This window comes from Rutilus rutilus (assembly GCF_951802725.1).
Source record: "Rutilus rutilus genome assembly, chromosome: 8".
Lineage (NCBI taxonomy): Eukaryota > Metazoa > Chordata > Actinopteri > Cypriniformes > Leuciscidae > Rutilus > Rutilus rutilus.
The window spans coordinates 21,289,241-21,309,380 of record NC_140222.1 but is presented as its reverse complement, the minus strand read 5'-3'; the positions used below and the strand labels follow the sequence as shown (position 1 = coordinate 21,309,380).

At 37.3% G+C, this 20,140-nt stretch overlaps 1 protein-coding gene across 1 annotated transcript; it reads right to left on the bottom strand.

Annotated features, from left to right (window-relative positions):
* Positions 1–4,716: 4,716 nt before the first annotated feature.
* On the bottom strand, positions 4,717–8,407 carry LOC311296008 (uncharacterized protein). Its single transcript, XM_084417638.1, has 4 exons — positions 8,208–8,407; positions 7,486–7,803; positions 6,433–6,555; positions 4,717–5,960 (listed from the first exon to the last, which is right to left on the bottom strand). The coding sequence occupies exons 1-4, from the start codon at positions 8,383–8,385 to the stop codon at positions 5,839–5,841; spliced, it is 741 nt and encodes a 246-aa protein (XP_084273764.1). The 5' UTR covers positions 8,386–8,407; the 3' UTR covers positions 4,717–5,838.
* Between the last annotated feature and the right edge of the window lie 11,733 nt (positions 8,408–20,140).

The window sequence follows — 20,140 nt, the reverse complement described above, 5'->3', positions numbered from 1 at the left end:
CAAAATATGTTCTTGTGCAATGTAGTTACAGGGTAATTTTGACATCTGTGGGTTGTAAATTAAACGTATATATATATATATATATATATATATATATATATATATATATATATATATATATATATATATATATATATATGGCTGTATGTAAGCACAGTATGATAAAAATTGAATCTGAAACAATTTTATAAACAGCTGATTTCGAAAAACATTGGCAATGCTATTTATTGGCTTTTCTTACTAAACTACTTAACGTTAAGCCAAAAAAATTAGTTTCTGCTATGATTTTAATTTAGAACGTACCATACTTAGTACTTACCTTATCACATTGTATTGCAATGACACTTAAATGTCAGGGTGCAAAATGTGTTTTCTTCAAATTTACAGTTACTACAGTAATATAAGCTTAAATTTTAGAGTGGAGGATTGTTCGACAACTTAAAATTGAAGGTGTAGCTTGCTAAGAGCATGTGTATATATATTCATATTTTTGCAGTGCAGCAAGACCAATGGGACTCCATCAACTCCTCAACTTCAGAGTATGTGTTACTTTGTTGTTTGAGTATACTGTAGAAAAGTATTTTTTGCCAGAAGAACATATTTTGCCAGAAATGTGATAAAAACTTTTATATACAACAGATGTACAATTTTTGCCTGGAATATATTAACAGAATAGGTACCTGTTAGTTTTTAAATAATTGCATTATACATAATTTGCTTGCATATCTGGTTGTACCCCTTTATTACCCAAAACCTAACATATTGTTCCCTTATACCTACACGGAGGTACACTATAATTACAGAAACGTACACCGTAATTTCGGTTTACTTACTAAGTTCTTTGCAGGTTATATAACATGCTTGTTACCCCTTTATTACCCAAAACTTAATTACTGTTCCCTTATACCTACACGGAAGTACACTATAATTACAGAAACGTACACCATCATTTCGGTTTACTTACGCAGTAGTTTGCGGGTCGTAATATAAAGTGTACCCAGTTTGTACATTGACAGTGCAGTGCATCTTAACTGAAGGTAGGGGGCAGAACAGCTTGCAAGCAGAGTTGGTAATATTGATAATTCTAGAGTTGAACATAAAATTAGTACCGTAATAAATCTCCAATGAAGTATATTTAAAATTGATGTTTTTGATGTTGTATCAAGTAGCCTATGAAATGATGTCCTGCAAATATTAATAGTAAAACTATTAAAACAGCCTTAATGCAGTCGAGTTTATTTACTGAACTTTTTTTCTTTATTTATTTTTTATTGGAGAAATATAAAGAGTACAGATAGGCTTCACACAAATTAAATCTGAAGATCCTCCGTCTTTTACTTATGCATACAAAAATCTAACAGGATATTATAGTTCCTTCTGCAGTTGTTAATTATATATATTCATATTTATATATACATTTGTATACATATTCACTAACATGCCTATACATGTACATGCCACCTACACACAAACATAATATGTTTGTGTGTAGGTGGCATGTACATGTATAGGTTATGCATATATTCCAACAGAATATAGAATATATACAGAAACTCTTAAGACAAAACTAGAACACCCACCCTTCTTTCCTCATCCGCCTGATACGCACTGCATGGAGAGGAGTAGGCCTACTTAAAAAACAATCAAACAAAAAATAAAACAGCAACCAACATTGGAGTGGTCTTATGTCCAACTCAGATTGAGTCAACATCTCTTTCCTCCAAGTCTCCTCCACCTAAATACCTTATGAAGGGTTCCCAAATTATAGCAAACTGTTGTTTTTTATTCCTTAGCAATTGTCACGTTCCACATCAACATTACGGCCCTATTTTAACGATCTAGGTTAATGGTGTTGCCTCAAAATAGAAATGTGCCAACAGTGCGCCTGAACACACCTCGTTTTCAGACCAGCACACGCATGGGCGCACACATTTTCTATTTAAACAACATGTTTGCAATGTTTGCATGTTTTGATCCATACGTCCATATTATGTGATGATTTATTTCAGTGACACCAGAGACGCATTCTTCTTCCTTTGTGAATACTGACTTTATTACATTTGTATCAACACCTTAAACAGACAGGAACGACAGATGAACAGAGCCAAACTGTTGCAAAATATCGAAACAACAAACAATAGGCTATAAGCGTGGTTTTATTGTGAAGCTTTCCTGTAGCTTAAACAGTAGAGCGTTGGCACTTGCAACGCTTGGATTCGATTCCCAGGAAAAGCAAGAACTGATAATATTGTAAATGTGTACCTTGAAATGCAATGTACCGGTAAGTCGCTTTGGATAAAAGCGTCTGCCAAATGCAGAAATGTAAATGTAATTACAAACAAGAAAAAATAAATAACTTTAAGGAAAGTTGGAATTCTAAAACATTTTGAAAATTCACATTTAAAGATTCTTCAAACACTGCAAAAGGTGAAATAATGAAGGTAATTACCGAGCTAATGAGTAGCTAATCCTCGCCCAAACGTCTGAAACAATGAAACTCTTTTGGTCGGCTTGAATTTGGGACAACGCAGAAATAAAGAAAAATTCAACAATAAGCCGAAACTGAGGAACTATGTAGGACATACAGGCATATGGTTTCTCCTACCATTGCTATGCTGATGAGACAGAGCTCTACCTTTCATTTCAACCAGATGATCTGACAGTAGCTGCACGGATCTCAAGCTGTCTGGAGGACATCTATGCATGGATGAAGGAACATCACCTGCAGCTCAACCTGCAAAGACTGAGCTTCTCGTCCTCCCTGCCAATCCGTCAGCAAGATTTCAACATCTGGCTAGACTCATCATCAATCACCCCATCAAGGTCGGTCAGAAATCTTGGAGTAATATTTGATGACCAGCTGACCTTCACAGACCACATTTCAAAGACAGCTCAATCATTCAGCATCAGGAAGATCAGGCCTTTCCTAACTGAGCATGCAACACAACTTCTCGTCCAGGCCCTGGTCATTTCTAGGCTTGACTACTGCAATGCTCTTCTGGCTGGACTTCCATCATGTGCAACTAAACCTCTACAAATGATTCAGAATGCTGCAGCTCGTCTTGTCTTTAACGAGCCCAAAATGGGCCACGTCACTCCTCTGTTCATCTCTCTGCACTGGCTACCACTCGCATCAAGTTCAAGGCATTGACGCTTGCTTACAGATCTATCACAGGCTCAGCTCCCTCCTACTTCTACTCACCATTATGAGTCAACATCCCTACCAGAAGCCTACGATCTGGATCTGCGATCTTATTAGGCGGCTGGTGGAACCATCACAGAGAGGCAAAAAAAATAAAAAAAATAAATCATGGTTCCTTGCCGGTGGAATGATCTCCCCGCCTTCATCCGGAATGCAAAATCCCATGACAACATTCAAAAGACAATGGAAAACTGATCTCGTAAGCACTTTACACACCATCATCATCAAAAAAAAAAAAAAAAAAAAAAATCTATGCTTTCACTTTTCTTTAATCCCTTCCTATTCTAGATTATGCTACTCTTGTCTGAAACTTTGTATTTTGAGCACTTCCAGTGTTTATTTGCCTCTTCACGATGAATCGCTCGCTGTATTCCTCATTTGTAAGTCGCTTTGGACAAAAGCATCTGCAAAATGAATAAATGTATTTAACGGTTTTATTTCTTACAGTGTGCATTTTAAATAACAGGATTGTGTATTATTACAGGAGTTACAGGATTTTTGCAAGTTAAACAGGCTCTAGAAAATAACAAGAGAGAAAAAAAACAGCATTTCGGAAAAGTTACTTACATTGTTTTGTTTATTTATAGAGCACAATTAAAACATTGAACGTTGACCATGCTGTACAATCATGCATGTAATGAAATAACAATAACCAAAAATGCATGCTTACCAACATCTCACAGAAAAACAAAAATACAAATATTAAAAGACAAGAGCCTCTTTGTTACATTAGTCTGATGAGCCAAATGCTAATCGTAAGCGTAACAAATTTTCTTTTAAAAGAGCCCAACGAAGGTGATAATCTAAGAAAGGTAAGACATTCCAATGTGTAAAATCCAGCACTGCAAATGCACGGTTAGCACTCAGTTTTAATCTAGTTCTTGGAACATCTAAAATCATCTGGGGTGTGTTTCCTGTACAACGAAGTAACTCGCTGCTTCTTTGTGCATTCACGACTGTTTCCCGAAACCATATTGTCGCAAAGTGATCGTTCAACCATGTTGGTTTATGACGTCACACACGTGGTGTATGGAGTTTCCTTTGTGTCTTTTTTATTCAATCAAACGTACTGTGTTTGAGAGTAAAACGAATTATTTTGCAAAGATTGCAAAAAGGCACTTTTTAAGGCTCCTTAAGACACAAAAATAAAGAAGTTGATAACAAAACCATTTGCAGTGCATGTAAATCTTTGAAAACCTTTATTTTTCATCACAAACGCACACATTTCGCTCTCTTTTCTGCTGTCTTTTTTGCGGGTCTAAATCTTTTGCTTGCGAGTTAAAAGGTTTTGCTTGTGAATGAAGCTGTGTCCCAGTGGGCGGTATCTACCAAGCAGGATGGAAGGCCCTTTTCTATTGGTCACCCAAGATCGAAGTGACAAATTCAGAACGTAGACAAAAGTGAGCCTATGTTCTGACATACAACACAGAAGCACTGCACTGTTACAGTATGCAAACTCACTTTGAGGATCACACGGAAAAAAATGAATAGTTGAATAAAGTCTTTTTTTTTTTCGCACAAAAAGTATTCTTGACATTTGAAAAACTTAAGGTTGAGCCACTGTAATCACTTGGACTATTTTAACTATGTCTTTACTAACTTTTCTGGGCTGGCAGATATCAATTACTTGCAGCCTATGGAGGAGTGAGCCAGCTCTCAGATTTAAATCAAAAATATATTTTAATTTGTGTTCCGAAGATAAACGAAATTCTGACAACACCCTCATATAATCACAAATTTTTTTAAAATTTTTGGGTGAACTAACCCTTTAATTGTAAGCGTTTAATAGTGATCGGCTCACACCCGCATACAAGGAATTACAATGTTCCAGTCTTAAAGGTGAACTAAGTAACTTTTTTACCTTAACTGAACAGCTTCGGAGTCATTGGAATGGTTATAATACTTATTTCGGGTTGAATGGTGGTCGTTTCGCACCCCCCTGGTGCCCGTGAGCGGAAAATACGCACTTGCAACTTTGAGACGGCGGGCCGCCGGCCGCCGCGGCAGGAAGTATCGCGTGATATCAGGTCTCGCGATGTAAACAACTGCTTTACGGCCAAAAGAAATCTGATAAAATGCTGTCATTATTGCGCTCCCTCACGCTGTCCGAACCTGAATGAAGAAGACGTTTTAAAGAATGTCCCATCTGCTTTGATGTCGTTGATCTGCTAGCCTCTGGTGTCTGAGAATCACCAAAGAGTTTTTACAACAGTGTTGTCAAATATCTATTCCGAAGCTGTGGGGGGAGCTCTAGAGAGAAACCTGCCAGCAAAAAGCGAGAATACAGCGAAGAAATCCCGAAGCTACTGAGTGCTGCTTTAAAGAAATAAATGAATTTACAATCTTCTCCAAGTTTCTAGATGACAGAAACAGTTTTACCTTTGCTATTGACCTCAGAAAAAAAAAAGAACTCATGAGGCTGATGGCAGACAGGTGTGGTGATAGCTGAGGGTGAGCCCGGATGGATTCTGGGAAACGTAGTGTGTTGAGGTGAGTGGACTGGTGAGTGGAGATCGTGACAACAAGAGGGTGCCATTTAATTTGGAAATATAGCACAAAAATATCTGTTGAAATAATTTTGTTTTATAAATCCTGATGTTTTCTTGAGAAATGGCATGGGAGAAAAGTCTCTGTAACTATTTACAGCACAAATGATTTAAACAGACAGATTCCGGTGTATTTATGGAGGATGAATTGGTGGAGGATGAACCTGGAATCAAAGCATCATTGACAACAGGGTCCCTCTCAGGTGGGCCACCTGTTGCATTAAAAAAAAACAATAATTTGCATCGATGCATAAACTGCATTTTTTGTCGTCACCATCTAGTACTTTAAAAAAAAATTGTACACAGAGAAAAAAGTTGAACAATTTTTACCTTTAGGGGTACAACAGCTTGTCACTGGGGCAGTACCCTTAAAATTACATCTTTGTACACTTTTACCACAAAAAGTTTCTTACCTTTAGGTACATATTTGTACACTAAGGTACTAATATACACCTTTTAGGAGTACAAATATGCCCTTTAAAGGGTACTGCCCCACTGATAAATTTTTTTCACCTTTTTTCTGTGTGTATCTTTTATGATGTTGAAATGTAATGATGCTACATCTTAAAACTAAAATCACAAAAGTCAAAAATAAGACCCCTCCAAAAAATTGGAAATTAAACTGGTGAATACAAGAGATATTTCTGCAGAGAAGACTCATATATCAGCTGTAGTAATACTTGCCCTGTTGTCTTGCTTGATTACGCTTGCAGAAACAGAATATGACAATTGCTCCGATGAGAACAACAGCAACACCAACACTAACACCAACACCAACATACTCCCATGTGTGATCATTGCTCGGAACTGGAATGAACAAAAAGAAAATTAGAGTAATTAGAGTAAATTAATCCTGCCATACTGACTTCAATCGAGATACAAAAGCAACATCAATACTAGAATAAATACAGCAGCATTTATAGGAGCCAAGAATACACCATCTGCAGCTTCAGCAGGCAAATAAACATGACAGTAAATACATTTAACCATTGTTGACCAGTAGATGGTGCTGTCTTGTAAAGGACACAAAGAGCCTGTCCCAATCCTCACACAGTGTTCAAGTGGGTGTGAAGACAGCAAAGTGTCTTTAGATTTTTGTTTACTCAGTGGGACACACCAGTGGATGATTGTGATGCTTCACTTTCAAACGTTTTACAAACAACACATAATCTCTGAAGTCACTGCACCACTAAAATGTGTAACACTTTATGTTTACAACCAAATTAAATGTAACATCTAATTAACTGACTGATGTCCAGATGTGTGGTCTGGTTGCTGATGGGATTGTTGATCACACAGCTGTAAGTGTTGTTATCCTGATATTCCACCTCCAGACATAAAGAGATGCTGTGGTTGTGATCACACACACTGATGCTGGACAATACACTGATTCCTTTGTACCAGGAGAGAGTCACATGACTCACATTTAAAGCATAACACAGCAGTGAACACTGATGATGATGAACATTGTAAAGAGTTATTGGTGATGACAGGAACAGGCAGATGAGCTGGGGAACAGAAGTTTGTTGAACAAAAGTCTAGATTCATTTCCATTGTTCGCAGATTCACTGAAAAACTCTGCTATAGATTGCAATCTGATCACTAATGCCCTATTATCAGTTATATTATTCATCCACTATCTCTCCTCACTCACTGCACACACTTATACACTGAGTTCAGACTAGAATGTAAATCAGTCAACTTACATCTGTGACATGATTTATTTAGTTTACTCACCATGGACGGACACATTGTAACTCCAGCATATAGAATCTGCACGGTTGATCAGTAGTTTATAGACTCCAGAGTCTTCTTTGCTGGTGTTTTTGATGGTGAGATCTCCAGTTAGACTGTCAAGCTGCAGTCTGTCTCTGGATCTCAAATTATCACAGTCAGATACTGTCGCAGCATTATTAAGGATTTCAGCAATGACGGCAAGTTGAGAATAAAGACATCCAAACATCCACACTAACTGATCATTCACCTGTACTTGTGTATTAGTGTGTAGAGTGACAGAATCTCCCTCCATCACTGACACTGGTGTCTGTGATATATCTGTCTCAGCATCAAACACAAAATCACAGGGTCATATAAAACGGTTTATCAGTTTACTGTTTTCAGTCTTATAAATATTCGTCTCAGTCGTCTAAAGAGGATTGACAGCTGAATCAGATCACCAAAATGAATTACACGCCCTCTATAATTTGTCTGTTTAAATCATGAATACAAATCTGGTAACACTTCTGGATCTACATTCATTCTGGGTCAACAAAAATATACAGAAACGTTTCTGAATGAGTGCTTTTTCTATAAAAACTAGAAAAAAATGGAAACTTGACAAAAGAAAATGTCTAATAGAATTATCGGGGCTATAGATCTGCTCATAAATCAACTCGCACTACTTCACATACCCGAACATGACCAATGGAGATCAGCTCAGTGAATGAATGCTGACTTACCTTTACATTCCTGACAGAGTTGACTAATGTTCAGATGATTCGTTTTGTTGCTGATGGGATTGTTGATCACACAGCTGTAGGTGCTGTTATCCTGATTTTCCACCTCCAGACATAAACTGAGGTCGATGTTAAGATCAGCATATTTGTTCACGGATAATACAGTGCTTCCGTTATACATGGTTAGAGTTGCATTTGGAGCATTTGCCACAGAACACAGCAAAGCCGGTCACTCGGGAGGAGCTCAGAGTAGAGCCGCTGCTCCTCCACATCAAACATTAGTTCAGTTTGAACTTGATCCTTTTGAAGAACATGGTTTATATTCTCTGATAATTTTAGGAGTTTGAAGCTGGAAATCATGAAGAGAATAATTAAAATCATTAAAAACAAGAATTTCATCTGAAAAATAAGAAAATAAAGACAAGCTATTACATCAGTTTTATGGGTGTTGGGATCTTTATCCATCACCGATCGCCATCAGCTTTAGCGTACCACACAACTGGGACATAGACTGAAATTATGTACAGAGAAAACTGCTTCTGACACTCTGCATCCAGTAATTTGATTAGGTGTGCTACAACAACGAAACATCACACAGAGCAAACGTTAATGAAGTTTGTAGTCCAACAATTACATCATTTTTTTTTCAAATTTGTATAAAATTCGTAGCTTTTTGAGCAAAAATACAAACACTGAAAATGAATAAATATAGAATTTACCTCCGAAGAGCCAAAAAATAAACAGCAGGGGTTTCATATTCTTCAAAAGAAAGAAATGGCTCGCTTGAGTTGGAAACAAAACAACTGTGACGAGCAGTACAGCTTCTGCGTCAGCAATGCAAGGATGGATATATTATAATGCAGCAGACGTTCACACAAAAACCACAGCAGTTTACACCAAACACTTTCTGTTTTATAAGAGTAAATTGATATGCCTATGTAATCAGGGCTGGGTTTCTTTTTGCAAATGTAAGCAAATGATACAACTAATGTGTTTTTCTTTTATTAACTAACATTTTACAACTTTTGTGATGTTGAATTAGCACGATGCACCCACAGTCACATCCTGTAAACAATACACTTTTTTTTAGCTATGACCTACTTTTGATGAGTACCACCTGTGTATTTGTTTTGTGTTTGAGATCACAGTTAAGATCAAAGATCGACTTAGATATTGTTTATCAAAAATAACCCACTAAACCGGTGGAGAGTTCCTGCCTCAAGTGGAGGAGTTTAAGTATCTTGGGGTTTTGTTCACGAGTGAGGGAAGGATGGAACGGGAGATTGACAGACGGATCGGTGCAGCTTCTGCAGTAATGCGGTCGATGTATGCGGTCTGTCGTGGTGAAGAAAGAGCTGAGCCGCAAGGCGAAGCTCTCGATTTACCGGTCAATCTACGTTCCTACTCTCACCTATGGTCATGAGCTTTGGGTCATGATCGAAAGGACAAGATCCCGGAATACAGGCGGCCGAAATGAGCTTTCTCCGCAGGGTGGCTGGGCGATCCCTTAGAGATAGGGTGAGAAGCTCGGTCACTCGGGAGGAGCTCAGAGTAGAGCCGCTGCTCCTCCACAGAGAGGGGTCAGCTGAGGTGGCTCGGGCATCTTTTCCGGATGCCTCCTGGACGCCTTCCCGGGAAGGTGTTCCGGGCGCGTCCCACTGGGAGGAGACCCCGGGGAAGACCTAGGACACACTGGAGAGACTATGTCTCCCGGCTGGCCTGGGAACGCCTCGGTGTCCCCCCGGAAGAGCTGGAGGAAGTGTCCGGGGAGAGGGAAGTCTGGGCATCTCTGCTTAGACTGCTGCCCCCGCGACCCGGCCCCGGATAAGCGGAAGAAGATGGATGGATGGATGGACCCACTAAACCTTATTTATTGATTTCAAGCAATACAAGATGGAAAACTCAACGTTTAATCATTAATATAAAATAATTGTAACATTTTCTAAAATGTAATCCTATCATCAGCCCATTGCCAGAGGTTTACAATTAATACAAGGTCCATTATCTTGAAAACAGTTAGAATTTTTACAGTTACATTTATTTCTTTATACAGTAGCCTAGCTGTGTGTTTTTGCCATTTTTAGTGGAAGTAAGGACACTGCAAGAACTATAGGCCATTTGTCATATGGACATTTACAATGTAGAATCAAACACTTTAATGTCTAGATGACAGTTCATGAGGCAGGCTTACCCAGATGTGTTAGTTTGGGGATGCTGTATTTCTTTTTTGGGGGTGACTGTCACCTCTTTTGAAAGAAACAATATCAAGTCTATAAAACTCGTCAAAACTCCGCGAATCACAACAAGCATATCGGTGAGAACACACGTTTAAACAGCATACACACATCCTAACTTGACTGCACATCACATTTTTGACATTATTGATAATGCTTTTAATCGTAATGCAACGGACCTACTACGGGACATAAATTAAGCCTTTAAATATAAGGGTTATTGGGCTGTTTGCACTGTCATATAGCCTACACAGAGCCTGCACAGCGGCAGGAAATAGAAATGAACACAAAAAACCTGCCAAGTGGCTACCTTACACAACACTGACGGTGGAGTTGCGCTCAGGTAGAGCGGCTGAGGACGATTTTTTTGTTTGTTCTTTAGCTTCTGTGGGCGAATTCTTTATACACAACATTACGTCACACTCTGCGCGTATGTTTAAAAAACATAATTTAACATAAAAATAGGCCTAACACTTAGCCCACTTAAAGTGTTTATTACAAATAGATTAGCTATGCTAAATAAATGTAGGCTAAATGAACAAAAAGTTCATGACTTGACTTCAGTCAAGAACCTGATGAAAGGAAAACCTGTTGTGGAGAACATCCTTATATTTTCAAACGAGCTAAACACAGTCGCCACATATTATAACAGAGATAAAATGGCATTAGCAGTCTAGGTACCCAATACTTCTCAAACAGACATGTTACCCATATTTCAGATGTGACCCAGCAGTTGCGAACCACTCTATACAAAAGTTAGAGATTGAGCACTATTAGCACAACTTTTACTGCTTAAAATTGTATATTATAAGCAAAATTATTTCTAAATCATTTAAAAAAGTGTTTTAAATAAAGTAAACAGTTAATAATATAATGAAAAACAATGAAACAAATGACAAAAAGTGCTTCAGTGAAAGCTAATTAAAATGGAAAAAGTGGTTTTCAAACAGGAAATTTCAATGAGTGCTTTAGACTGCTCAGTTGCACTTAACAGCAGCCACACACACACACACACACACACACACACACACACACACACACACACACACACACACACACACACACACACACACACACACACACACACACACACACACACACTAATACCAAGAAACAACAATGACTTTACAGGTATTATAGCAGTTACTGTAAACTTCCTCTGTGTTGAGCTGGAGACAACAGTAAATATTTGCTCAATTTGCTCCAATAGCAAAAAAAAAAAAAAAGACAATTAATGCTGAGCTATAGATAACCTGATGACTGTTCTCTCTTGAGTTCTTCAACACTTGAAATATAACATTTAGGTAACATTTTTTACAAGTTTGTAGGCTAATTTAACTTGAAATACTGTATTTTTTTATTTTTCCTCAAGAAAGACTGATTTTGCAGTTGGTACTTTTCAGAAATTACCTCAAAACAATAGTCATAGAACACACTTCTGTCATTATGTTTTTCTTGATTGTTTAAACACATTTGTCCACTCTGACATCACATTTTCAAAACAGTTAACACACAGGCTAAAACTTAAGTTCAATGGCCAAAATGACTCATTTTGTTTGCAAAATGCTATAACACTCACAAAACATTAAAGGGTTAGTTCACCCAAAAATGAAAATGATGTCATTAATGACTCACCCTCATGTCGTTCCAAGCCCGTAAGACCTCCGTTCATCTTCGGAACACAGTTTAAGATATTTTAGATTTAGTCCAAAAGCTTTCTGTCCCTCCATTGAAAATGTATGTACGGTATACTGTCCATGTCCAGAAAGCTAATAAAGACATCATCAAAGTAGTCCAAGTGACTACAGTGGCTCAATCTTAAGTTTATAAAGCGTCGAGAATACTTTTTGTGCGCAAAAAACAACAAAAATAACGACTTTATTCATTTCCTTCTCTCTGGGCCTCGAGTTAGTTCACGTACTATAACTGCGTAGCGCTTCTGGGTTGTACGTCAGACACGTGGTGGAAATTCATTATTTCTTATATGTATTTTGTTTTCCAAAACTGTTAATCTCATTTAGTCATGTGTTTCTGTGGGGGTTTCTAACAGCTGAAGGGACATGAAAGAACAAACAGACACCTGGGGCACGAGAAAGAGTTTTAGTCAAGGAATACAGGGTGTCGTATAGTAGGGTCCCAGGCCCCCTCCTGAGGGAAGCAGGAGGTCATTTAGATTGTAAATGAAGGCCTTTTGGCTTCTCAGGGACAAAGAACAGCATGACCTGCCCAGGGGGGGTAGAACCAGTCCATACTAGCTTGAGATATAAGATGTCTTTAAGGAAATTTACAGAAACTGGGAAAGGAGGAGTCAAGAATGTCAGAAACCTGTATAAAATGTCTATGTTTATTGAGTCCAGTGGGTTTTTTGTTTCACAATTGGGTGGCTGCAGTTGTGAAAAGATTCCTCAAAGAATAAACACCTTTTCTCATTATTACAATTTTGCCTCTTAATGCTTCTTACGCCTGTTGATGCTGTGTTTCTCATTGAAAATTGAAATTTGCTATTACACGTGTTAAACAAAAAAAAAAAAAAAAAAAAAAAAAAAAAATTAATGACAGCCCTACTTGTGATTTAAGTTGAGTTAATTACTTGAACCTGTAAGGACTGATTTTCCTGCTAAGACAAAACTCACCCTGCAATATAGCCATAAAACGCACCCTGGACAGAAGATAGCAAAGACAGAGCACAGAACATTGTCCTGTCTAAACTTTTCTCCTTCCTTATCTCTGCATCTCCCTCTCCCTCCACCCTGACTCAAGTCACCAAACGTTCACCAAAAGAATGTCTATATATCACATACGATGTATCTTGTGAATCTATTGTTTTTCCTTTTCATGTTTGGTATCATTTTAAGTGTCTCAGTGCGATTGGAAATTTTTTCTTAATTTCATTGCAGTCATTGGTTTAATGAGAAAGATTGAGAACTTAGGAGAATCCTGTTCTCCTCTCTGGGTGATGTCTCTTCAAGATACTACCCACTGGGGTACATGAATTGACCCCAAAATATTGGTACAACCCTTTTGTTCTGGTCTGGGTATTTAAGGGTAGGTGACAGAGCAATCTTTGGGACCCTTTAACCAGGATCATCCCCATGTTTTCCTGTTGGAAAGCCCTGACACACCACTGTGTGTCTCTGTCAGGAATGCATTGCTTACTTTTAGAGTCATCTTTGAGTAATTGATGTCATGCATTTATTATTTCTGAATTGGCTTTTTTAATCACTTAACATTTTTTTTATTAAAATTGTAATCACTTGTGTAAATGGCATGATACATTTTACCTGACAAATAAATGTTACATCTTGATTTATTCGGCATTTTTCAGAAATCAATATTACTAGTAGATTAAAGTGTAGTCTGGTGTTTCCGCAAATCTCTGTCCAGGATAGATCAAACCGAAGGCACTATAAATAGAGCATGGAGCACATCATTATGGAGACTTTGGGATTTCTGACTATCACTGACTTAGCACGTTGCAAGCTTGCAACTATTAAAAAAATTACACCTTTGTTATGAGTCAGAAGTGAGCGGCCGCTTAGGGTTAAATAGTTGCACTTTTCCTTCTGACTATTTCAGGACTGGCTAGTTTGTGATCGTGAACGCACATTCACGACGTGACGTCTCAAAGCGACACCGGGTCCTTAATGAACGGATATTTGAAATTATGGGATACCCAAAGTAATCAAAGATCTAAATTACTTCATAATCAATATTTAATAAGTAACACAATCTAAATTTGATTATCATTTGAAATTGGTCAGATTAAGCGTAGAGCTAAAGTAATATTGAAACTAAATTACAATAAATTAAGTGAACTTCACTGGAGCGCTGAAAAGACATACACGCGGTATCCCTTCGCCCAGGCCATTAGATTTCCGTTGTTGGGCCAATGCGTGGTCCTTACAAACCCTCAATCTAGATGTGTCAGAAATGGCATGAGAGAAAGGTCTCTGCAACTATCTCCGGGATGAAGCAGATAAATTGATGGATTCCTGTGATGTCTGTCTGGAGAAAGACCTGGAATTCGAACCATCATTAAGCTCTTCAGAAAGGTTGCTTTCTGGTGTGTCACCTCTGGATGCTGCTGTTAGGAAAAAAACAAACTGTTATGATAATGTAATTTTAAAGCCCCCCTGTGGTGAAAATCAAGTGTTTAATATTGTTTATATGTCTATGTGGTGTTTAATATGCTTTAAGACAAACCATGTATAAATTCATAAGTCAACACCATTGCTAAGTATTTTCTCCTTAAAACTGCAGTGAACCAAAGACAGTCTCAAAAACACGGTTTGAAATCGCTTGTGTTTCTGATGTCACAAACTATCTTGTAACCAATCATGTCAGAGTGCCGGCGGGCTTTAGCATATCATTAACTGCTGTGAAGCAGCGAAGTCTCGAAGTCTTTATTTTTCTGTTGATATGAAAAATCGTGTACATTTAGCAATATAGCGTGTAAATTATGTGGTGTATATTACGATGTTATGATGAACTAATGCCTTTATCCATTGACGTTCTAAGTTGTTTAATAGCGTTTCTAAGGATACAGATTTTTAGAAGGCAGACTGAGATGGTGAACAGGAACATGGTTTGTGTGACATTAGCAACACATTATTAGCGGTTTGATAGTGTAGTCAAGCAAAAGGGTAATCTTAATTACCATTATGTGTCCGACATTGTAAAGAGAGCCATGCTTAAAATGCATTATCATTCTGATACATTGACTTGTAGATGAGCCTGCATAATTCACTCTTCCACTTCTTCTGAATCAGTTACTGGTTTAAAAGATATATGGCTGAAATAAACCAGTATTTCCACTTGCTACTGTGCAGAGTTTACTACAGTAAAGTTGAGCCAAGTGGTGCTCACTGCAGTCAGACGATGTTCAGCGATCTGAGCTGGTGTGATTGAGTGGAGGCGGGGCTAATTTACATATGTATTAAATGTAATAAATATGTAATTACATTTTTAACAGGAAAAAACAAAAATATTTTGGTGATCAAAGATGAGTTTTAAGGGATACAATTATTGACTGCAGGGGGACTTGTATTGAGTGTACAGTGATAATATGAAGCATAAACTGTAATTTTCTTGTCCAACCTGTGGTTGGAGATCTATGACAGGTATTGTACCCTGAACACACAAATTCATCAGAAGGACCATGAGATCTAAAAGGGGTTTCATTTAGCAAAAATTTATTTTTTAATCCTAACATTTGATTTCATGGTTTATTCAGTATTTATTCCTCCATGTATATCAATTTCTGTATTTTTTAATTCTCTTAACAATCTAGTCATTTTTTATCAATGTGTTTTGTAATAGCCTGTGATGACCACAGGTGATAAAATCATGAAGGCAAAAAAGGCTAAATGTTATTCCTCTGGCTATATGCAAGTATAAATAGTAATTACAAAAGGCTCATCTATCAGCTGCAGGTACTTACCCATTCGAATTTCTCGTCTATAATTCCAGATCACACATCCGATAACCAGGACAACCATTAAAACACCAGCAACAACCCAACCAGATATCAATAGTGGCTTCTGGCTCTGACCATCTGGCTCTGAACAAATAGAAAACTGTAATTAGTGTAAAAATGACTCCAATTTTAAGCAAGGCACAAAAGCAACAGCATATATCCACAGATAGAATTAGAACATTTAACCATTTATTTACAACTTTTACCCAGTCATGCTGTCCTTAAACTTTACAGCTAACCCTCAGGTCATAAGATCAATTTAATTTCAATATATGCAAAAGCAAATATACAGTTTCAAATAAAGGTTTATTGAATCCTTTATTGAATGGGTTGGAATACCAAAAACCTTTAAATTAGTTTAACCAATATATTCTCAAGATTATCTGATCACAATTTAGGCAAGATCAGAGATTACATAGAATAGGAAAACTGTTTTAACTGTTTAAATGTTTAAATTAGATTGATTTGTTTCACATTTTTCGTCACTACATTCATAAGTTTGATGATGTTGTGATGATAATAAAGAATGAATTGGTACGTTCAAACTTCTGACCAGTATAGTGAATTGTATCTTACAATATTCAAGAGATGCTGAGAGATCAAGAGAAAACAAAGCTTAATGGCATTCCTGAAAAATGCAGCCATAGATTAGCTCCTCAAATAAGCACTAATATAAAATATGCAAACCTGAACAGAGTCGACTCATGTCCAGATGTGTGGTCTGGTTTCTGATGGGATTGTTGATCACACAACTGTAAGTGTTTTTATCCTGATATTCCACCTCCAGAGGTAGAGAGAGACTGATGCTGAGATCAGACACACTGATGCTGGACAATACACTGATTCCTTTGTACCAGGAGAGAGTCACATGACTCACATTCAACACTGAACACACCAGTGAACAATTGGACACTGATCGTTTAGATGATGAAGAACATTGTGAAGAGTCTCTGGTAATGACCGGAACAGGCAGATGAGCTGGAAAACATGAGAAAAGAAATGTCTCAGGATCAAAAATTTTATAAACACAATACAACTTTATTAGTTTTCAGTGTTCATCGATATCAAGATTTGTACATCAATCAGATTGATGGTATAGACTATTTGTCTATTCATTATCTTTCATTTTGTTTCAGTCTATTTCTCCCTAAATTCAGACTAAAACTGAAATTATTTATTCGGTAAACTCACCATAAACAGTAACATTGAAACCCCAACATTTGGAAGGTTTACTGTTGATCTGTAGTTTATAGAACCCATTGTGTGGTTTTCTGGTGTTTGTGATGGTGAGATTTCCAGTGTCACTGTAGAGTACGAGTCTTCCATTGAATCTCTCATCATTATAAAGATGTTTACCGTCATTATTTAATTCAGCAATGAGCTTCCCTTGAAAAAACCACAATAACTGATCCATCTTCTGTGTGGCTAAATTAGCGTGTAGAGTGACGTCATCTCCCTCCTTCACTGGCATCGCTGATTGTTTTATATCTGTCTCATAATCAAAATAGAAAAATCATATACAGTTTTTCAGACACAGTTTAAGTTGTCATACTGTAAAACTTTACAGTTAATTTCTAGTATTATACTGTATTTTCATAAAACAGTAACATGCAGTATCTTTTACCACAGAATGTCTGTAAATATACAGCAGTTTTCTGTTTTCAGTTTAATTCGAAATAGAGTATCATACTGTAGAGGAATTACATTATGGGATTTAATTTTTTTTCTGCGCTCATTTTATTTTTCTCCAAACACGTTTATTGTTTTATGTCTACTATTCAGGGTTTATTGTGATAATTAAAAGACGTATGAGTGAATTTGTGTGTATATTTAAGCTTTTGTGAGCATCGGTTCACTTTTAGCATTAGTTTGCCTATGACGCAGGATAAATGGATGACGCTGTGTGAGAAAATGGAAAAACAAAACAAAAGGTGCAAGGATCGGTAGTATCTGTTGCAGGCGGCCATCCTCTTAAGACAGCACCCCAGAATGCAACACGGTGTGACGTATAGCTTCAAATTCTCTATATACATTATTCTTACAACTTTCTTTTGAAACTACAAAAGGTAAAAAAATAAAAATAAATTGTTGTTTCCGGCTGAATCATCTGATACAGATCCAGTGTTATTGAAATGTTGTGCAAAATGTTAAGGGTTAGGGTTAGACAAATACATTCAATAACGGAACGATATTATTTAGTCAATAAATAAAATTATAAGCATTATACTCTTTACTGAAATGTAATAGAAATTCATCCACTTTCTTTCAAAAAGATATAAAAACTTAATTATAACCAAACTTTTGACGTGTGCACATAGGCCTGGAGTCTAGACTATGTATAAAATCATGCTTATGAACTTATTAACGAATTATATATTTATTTTAAAATAGCTCATGACACTTTTCAGGACAGTTAAAGAGTGAAAGGCAGCAATTTTTAGTGTCTGAGAATGATATTTTGAGTTTTATTAGACAAGTGAAATTATTTAAGAAAGCTTGGAAATATTCATACACAAACATTCACTCTTATCTTATGTCTGATAGGCTAAAAACTGCTATGTTATTGTTAAAGGCCAGTAGTAGTTTATATCCTTGGAAATTAATGTTGGGCGTTTGACATTTTTATCGTAAACAGTTGGCAAATATTACAAAATGCCTATTGTCTCTTCATGTTCAGTTGGTTACATCTTCACATTTAAAGGGATAGTTCACCCAAAAATGAAAATTAGCCCATGATTTACTCACCCTCAAGCCAGGTGTATATGACATTCTTCTTTCAGATGAATACAATCGAGGTTATATAAAAAAAATGTCCCGGCTCTTCCAAGCTTTATAATGGCAGTAAAAAGCTGTTTCTGTTAATCAAAGTGCATCTATCCATGATAAAAGTGCTCCACACGACCTCGGGGGGTTAATAAAGGCCTTCTGAAGCGAAACGATGCGTTTGTGTAAGACAAATATCCATATTTAAATCTTTATAAAGTAAAATAACTAGCTTCGGACAAACGAACATACGGATTCCATTTAAGTGTAAAGCGCAACTTATGCGAGTAATGCGACTTACTGCTGATATTTACGCTACACCATGACGCACTACGCTACTTCTAACATCACAAGTTGCGTAAGTTTCGCCTTAGGCGCAAGTACTGCATATGGCTGTTTGGCCAGAAGTTAGAATTTTACTTTGTAATGTGTTAAATATGAATATTTTTCTTACACAAACGTATCGCTTCATTTCAGAAGGCCTTTATTAACCCCCTAGAGCCGTATGGAGCACTTTTATGATGGATGGATGCACTTTTATGGACTTCAAAACAGAAACAGCCATTCACTACCATTATAAAGCTTGGAAGAGCCAGGTCATTTTTTAATATAACTTCGATTGTATTCGTCTGAAAGAAGAATTTCATATACACCTAGGATGGTTAGATGGTTACTTGAGGGTTAGTATTTTCTTTTTTGGGCGAACTATCCCTTTAAGCAAGTAGGTAAAGACAGGTAACCTATAGATACAGCAAAACCAGCACTGCTTAGCTTTTGTGAACAGTAAACCCCACCTCCTTCTCAGGGACGGATTATGGCGATGATGTGCCCTGGGCATGGATGTCTCAAAGGCCCCCTTCACCAATTTTTTGGACAACAGTGTTGCACCTGTATGCACAAGCACCGCAATAGGGCAGGCAAGCCAGGCATTTTAAGGGGGCCCCCGAGGGCTGATCATTTAAACAATCAGAAATGTTAATATAAAGACGCAGCAACATCTCTGCATCCCCCTTAGTGGGGCCCCTCTCTCGTTACGCTCGTTATGCTTTTACCTTTTTCAAACTGGTGCAGTGCTTACTCGCGGTAGGTAGAAAATGCATGATTTGATTTGTTAAACATGAAAAGGACTTATCCGTCTGGCATGGCAGCTCGCTCTAACTTTAACCTAGATAAATGCATATCCAAAGTGTTTGTGCGGAGTGTGCAGCGTGCACTGCATGGCAGGCGTCGGCGCGAACACTTGCATTTTCCTATCAACAGTGGAAACAATTTGAAATACTCAATCTTTTCTGGTCATATACAGAAAAGAATAATGCATCAGTCGCAAGTAGCTACTTTTATTTTTGTAAACTCACAATAACAAGAAAACGTTGTGCTTTTGTAAAATAAAATAAAACAAACCAAACAGGACGCGCTTTCATGGTCTCCGTGGCGTGAACTGAAACGCGTCTCAGTGAACTGAA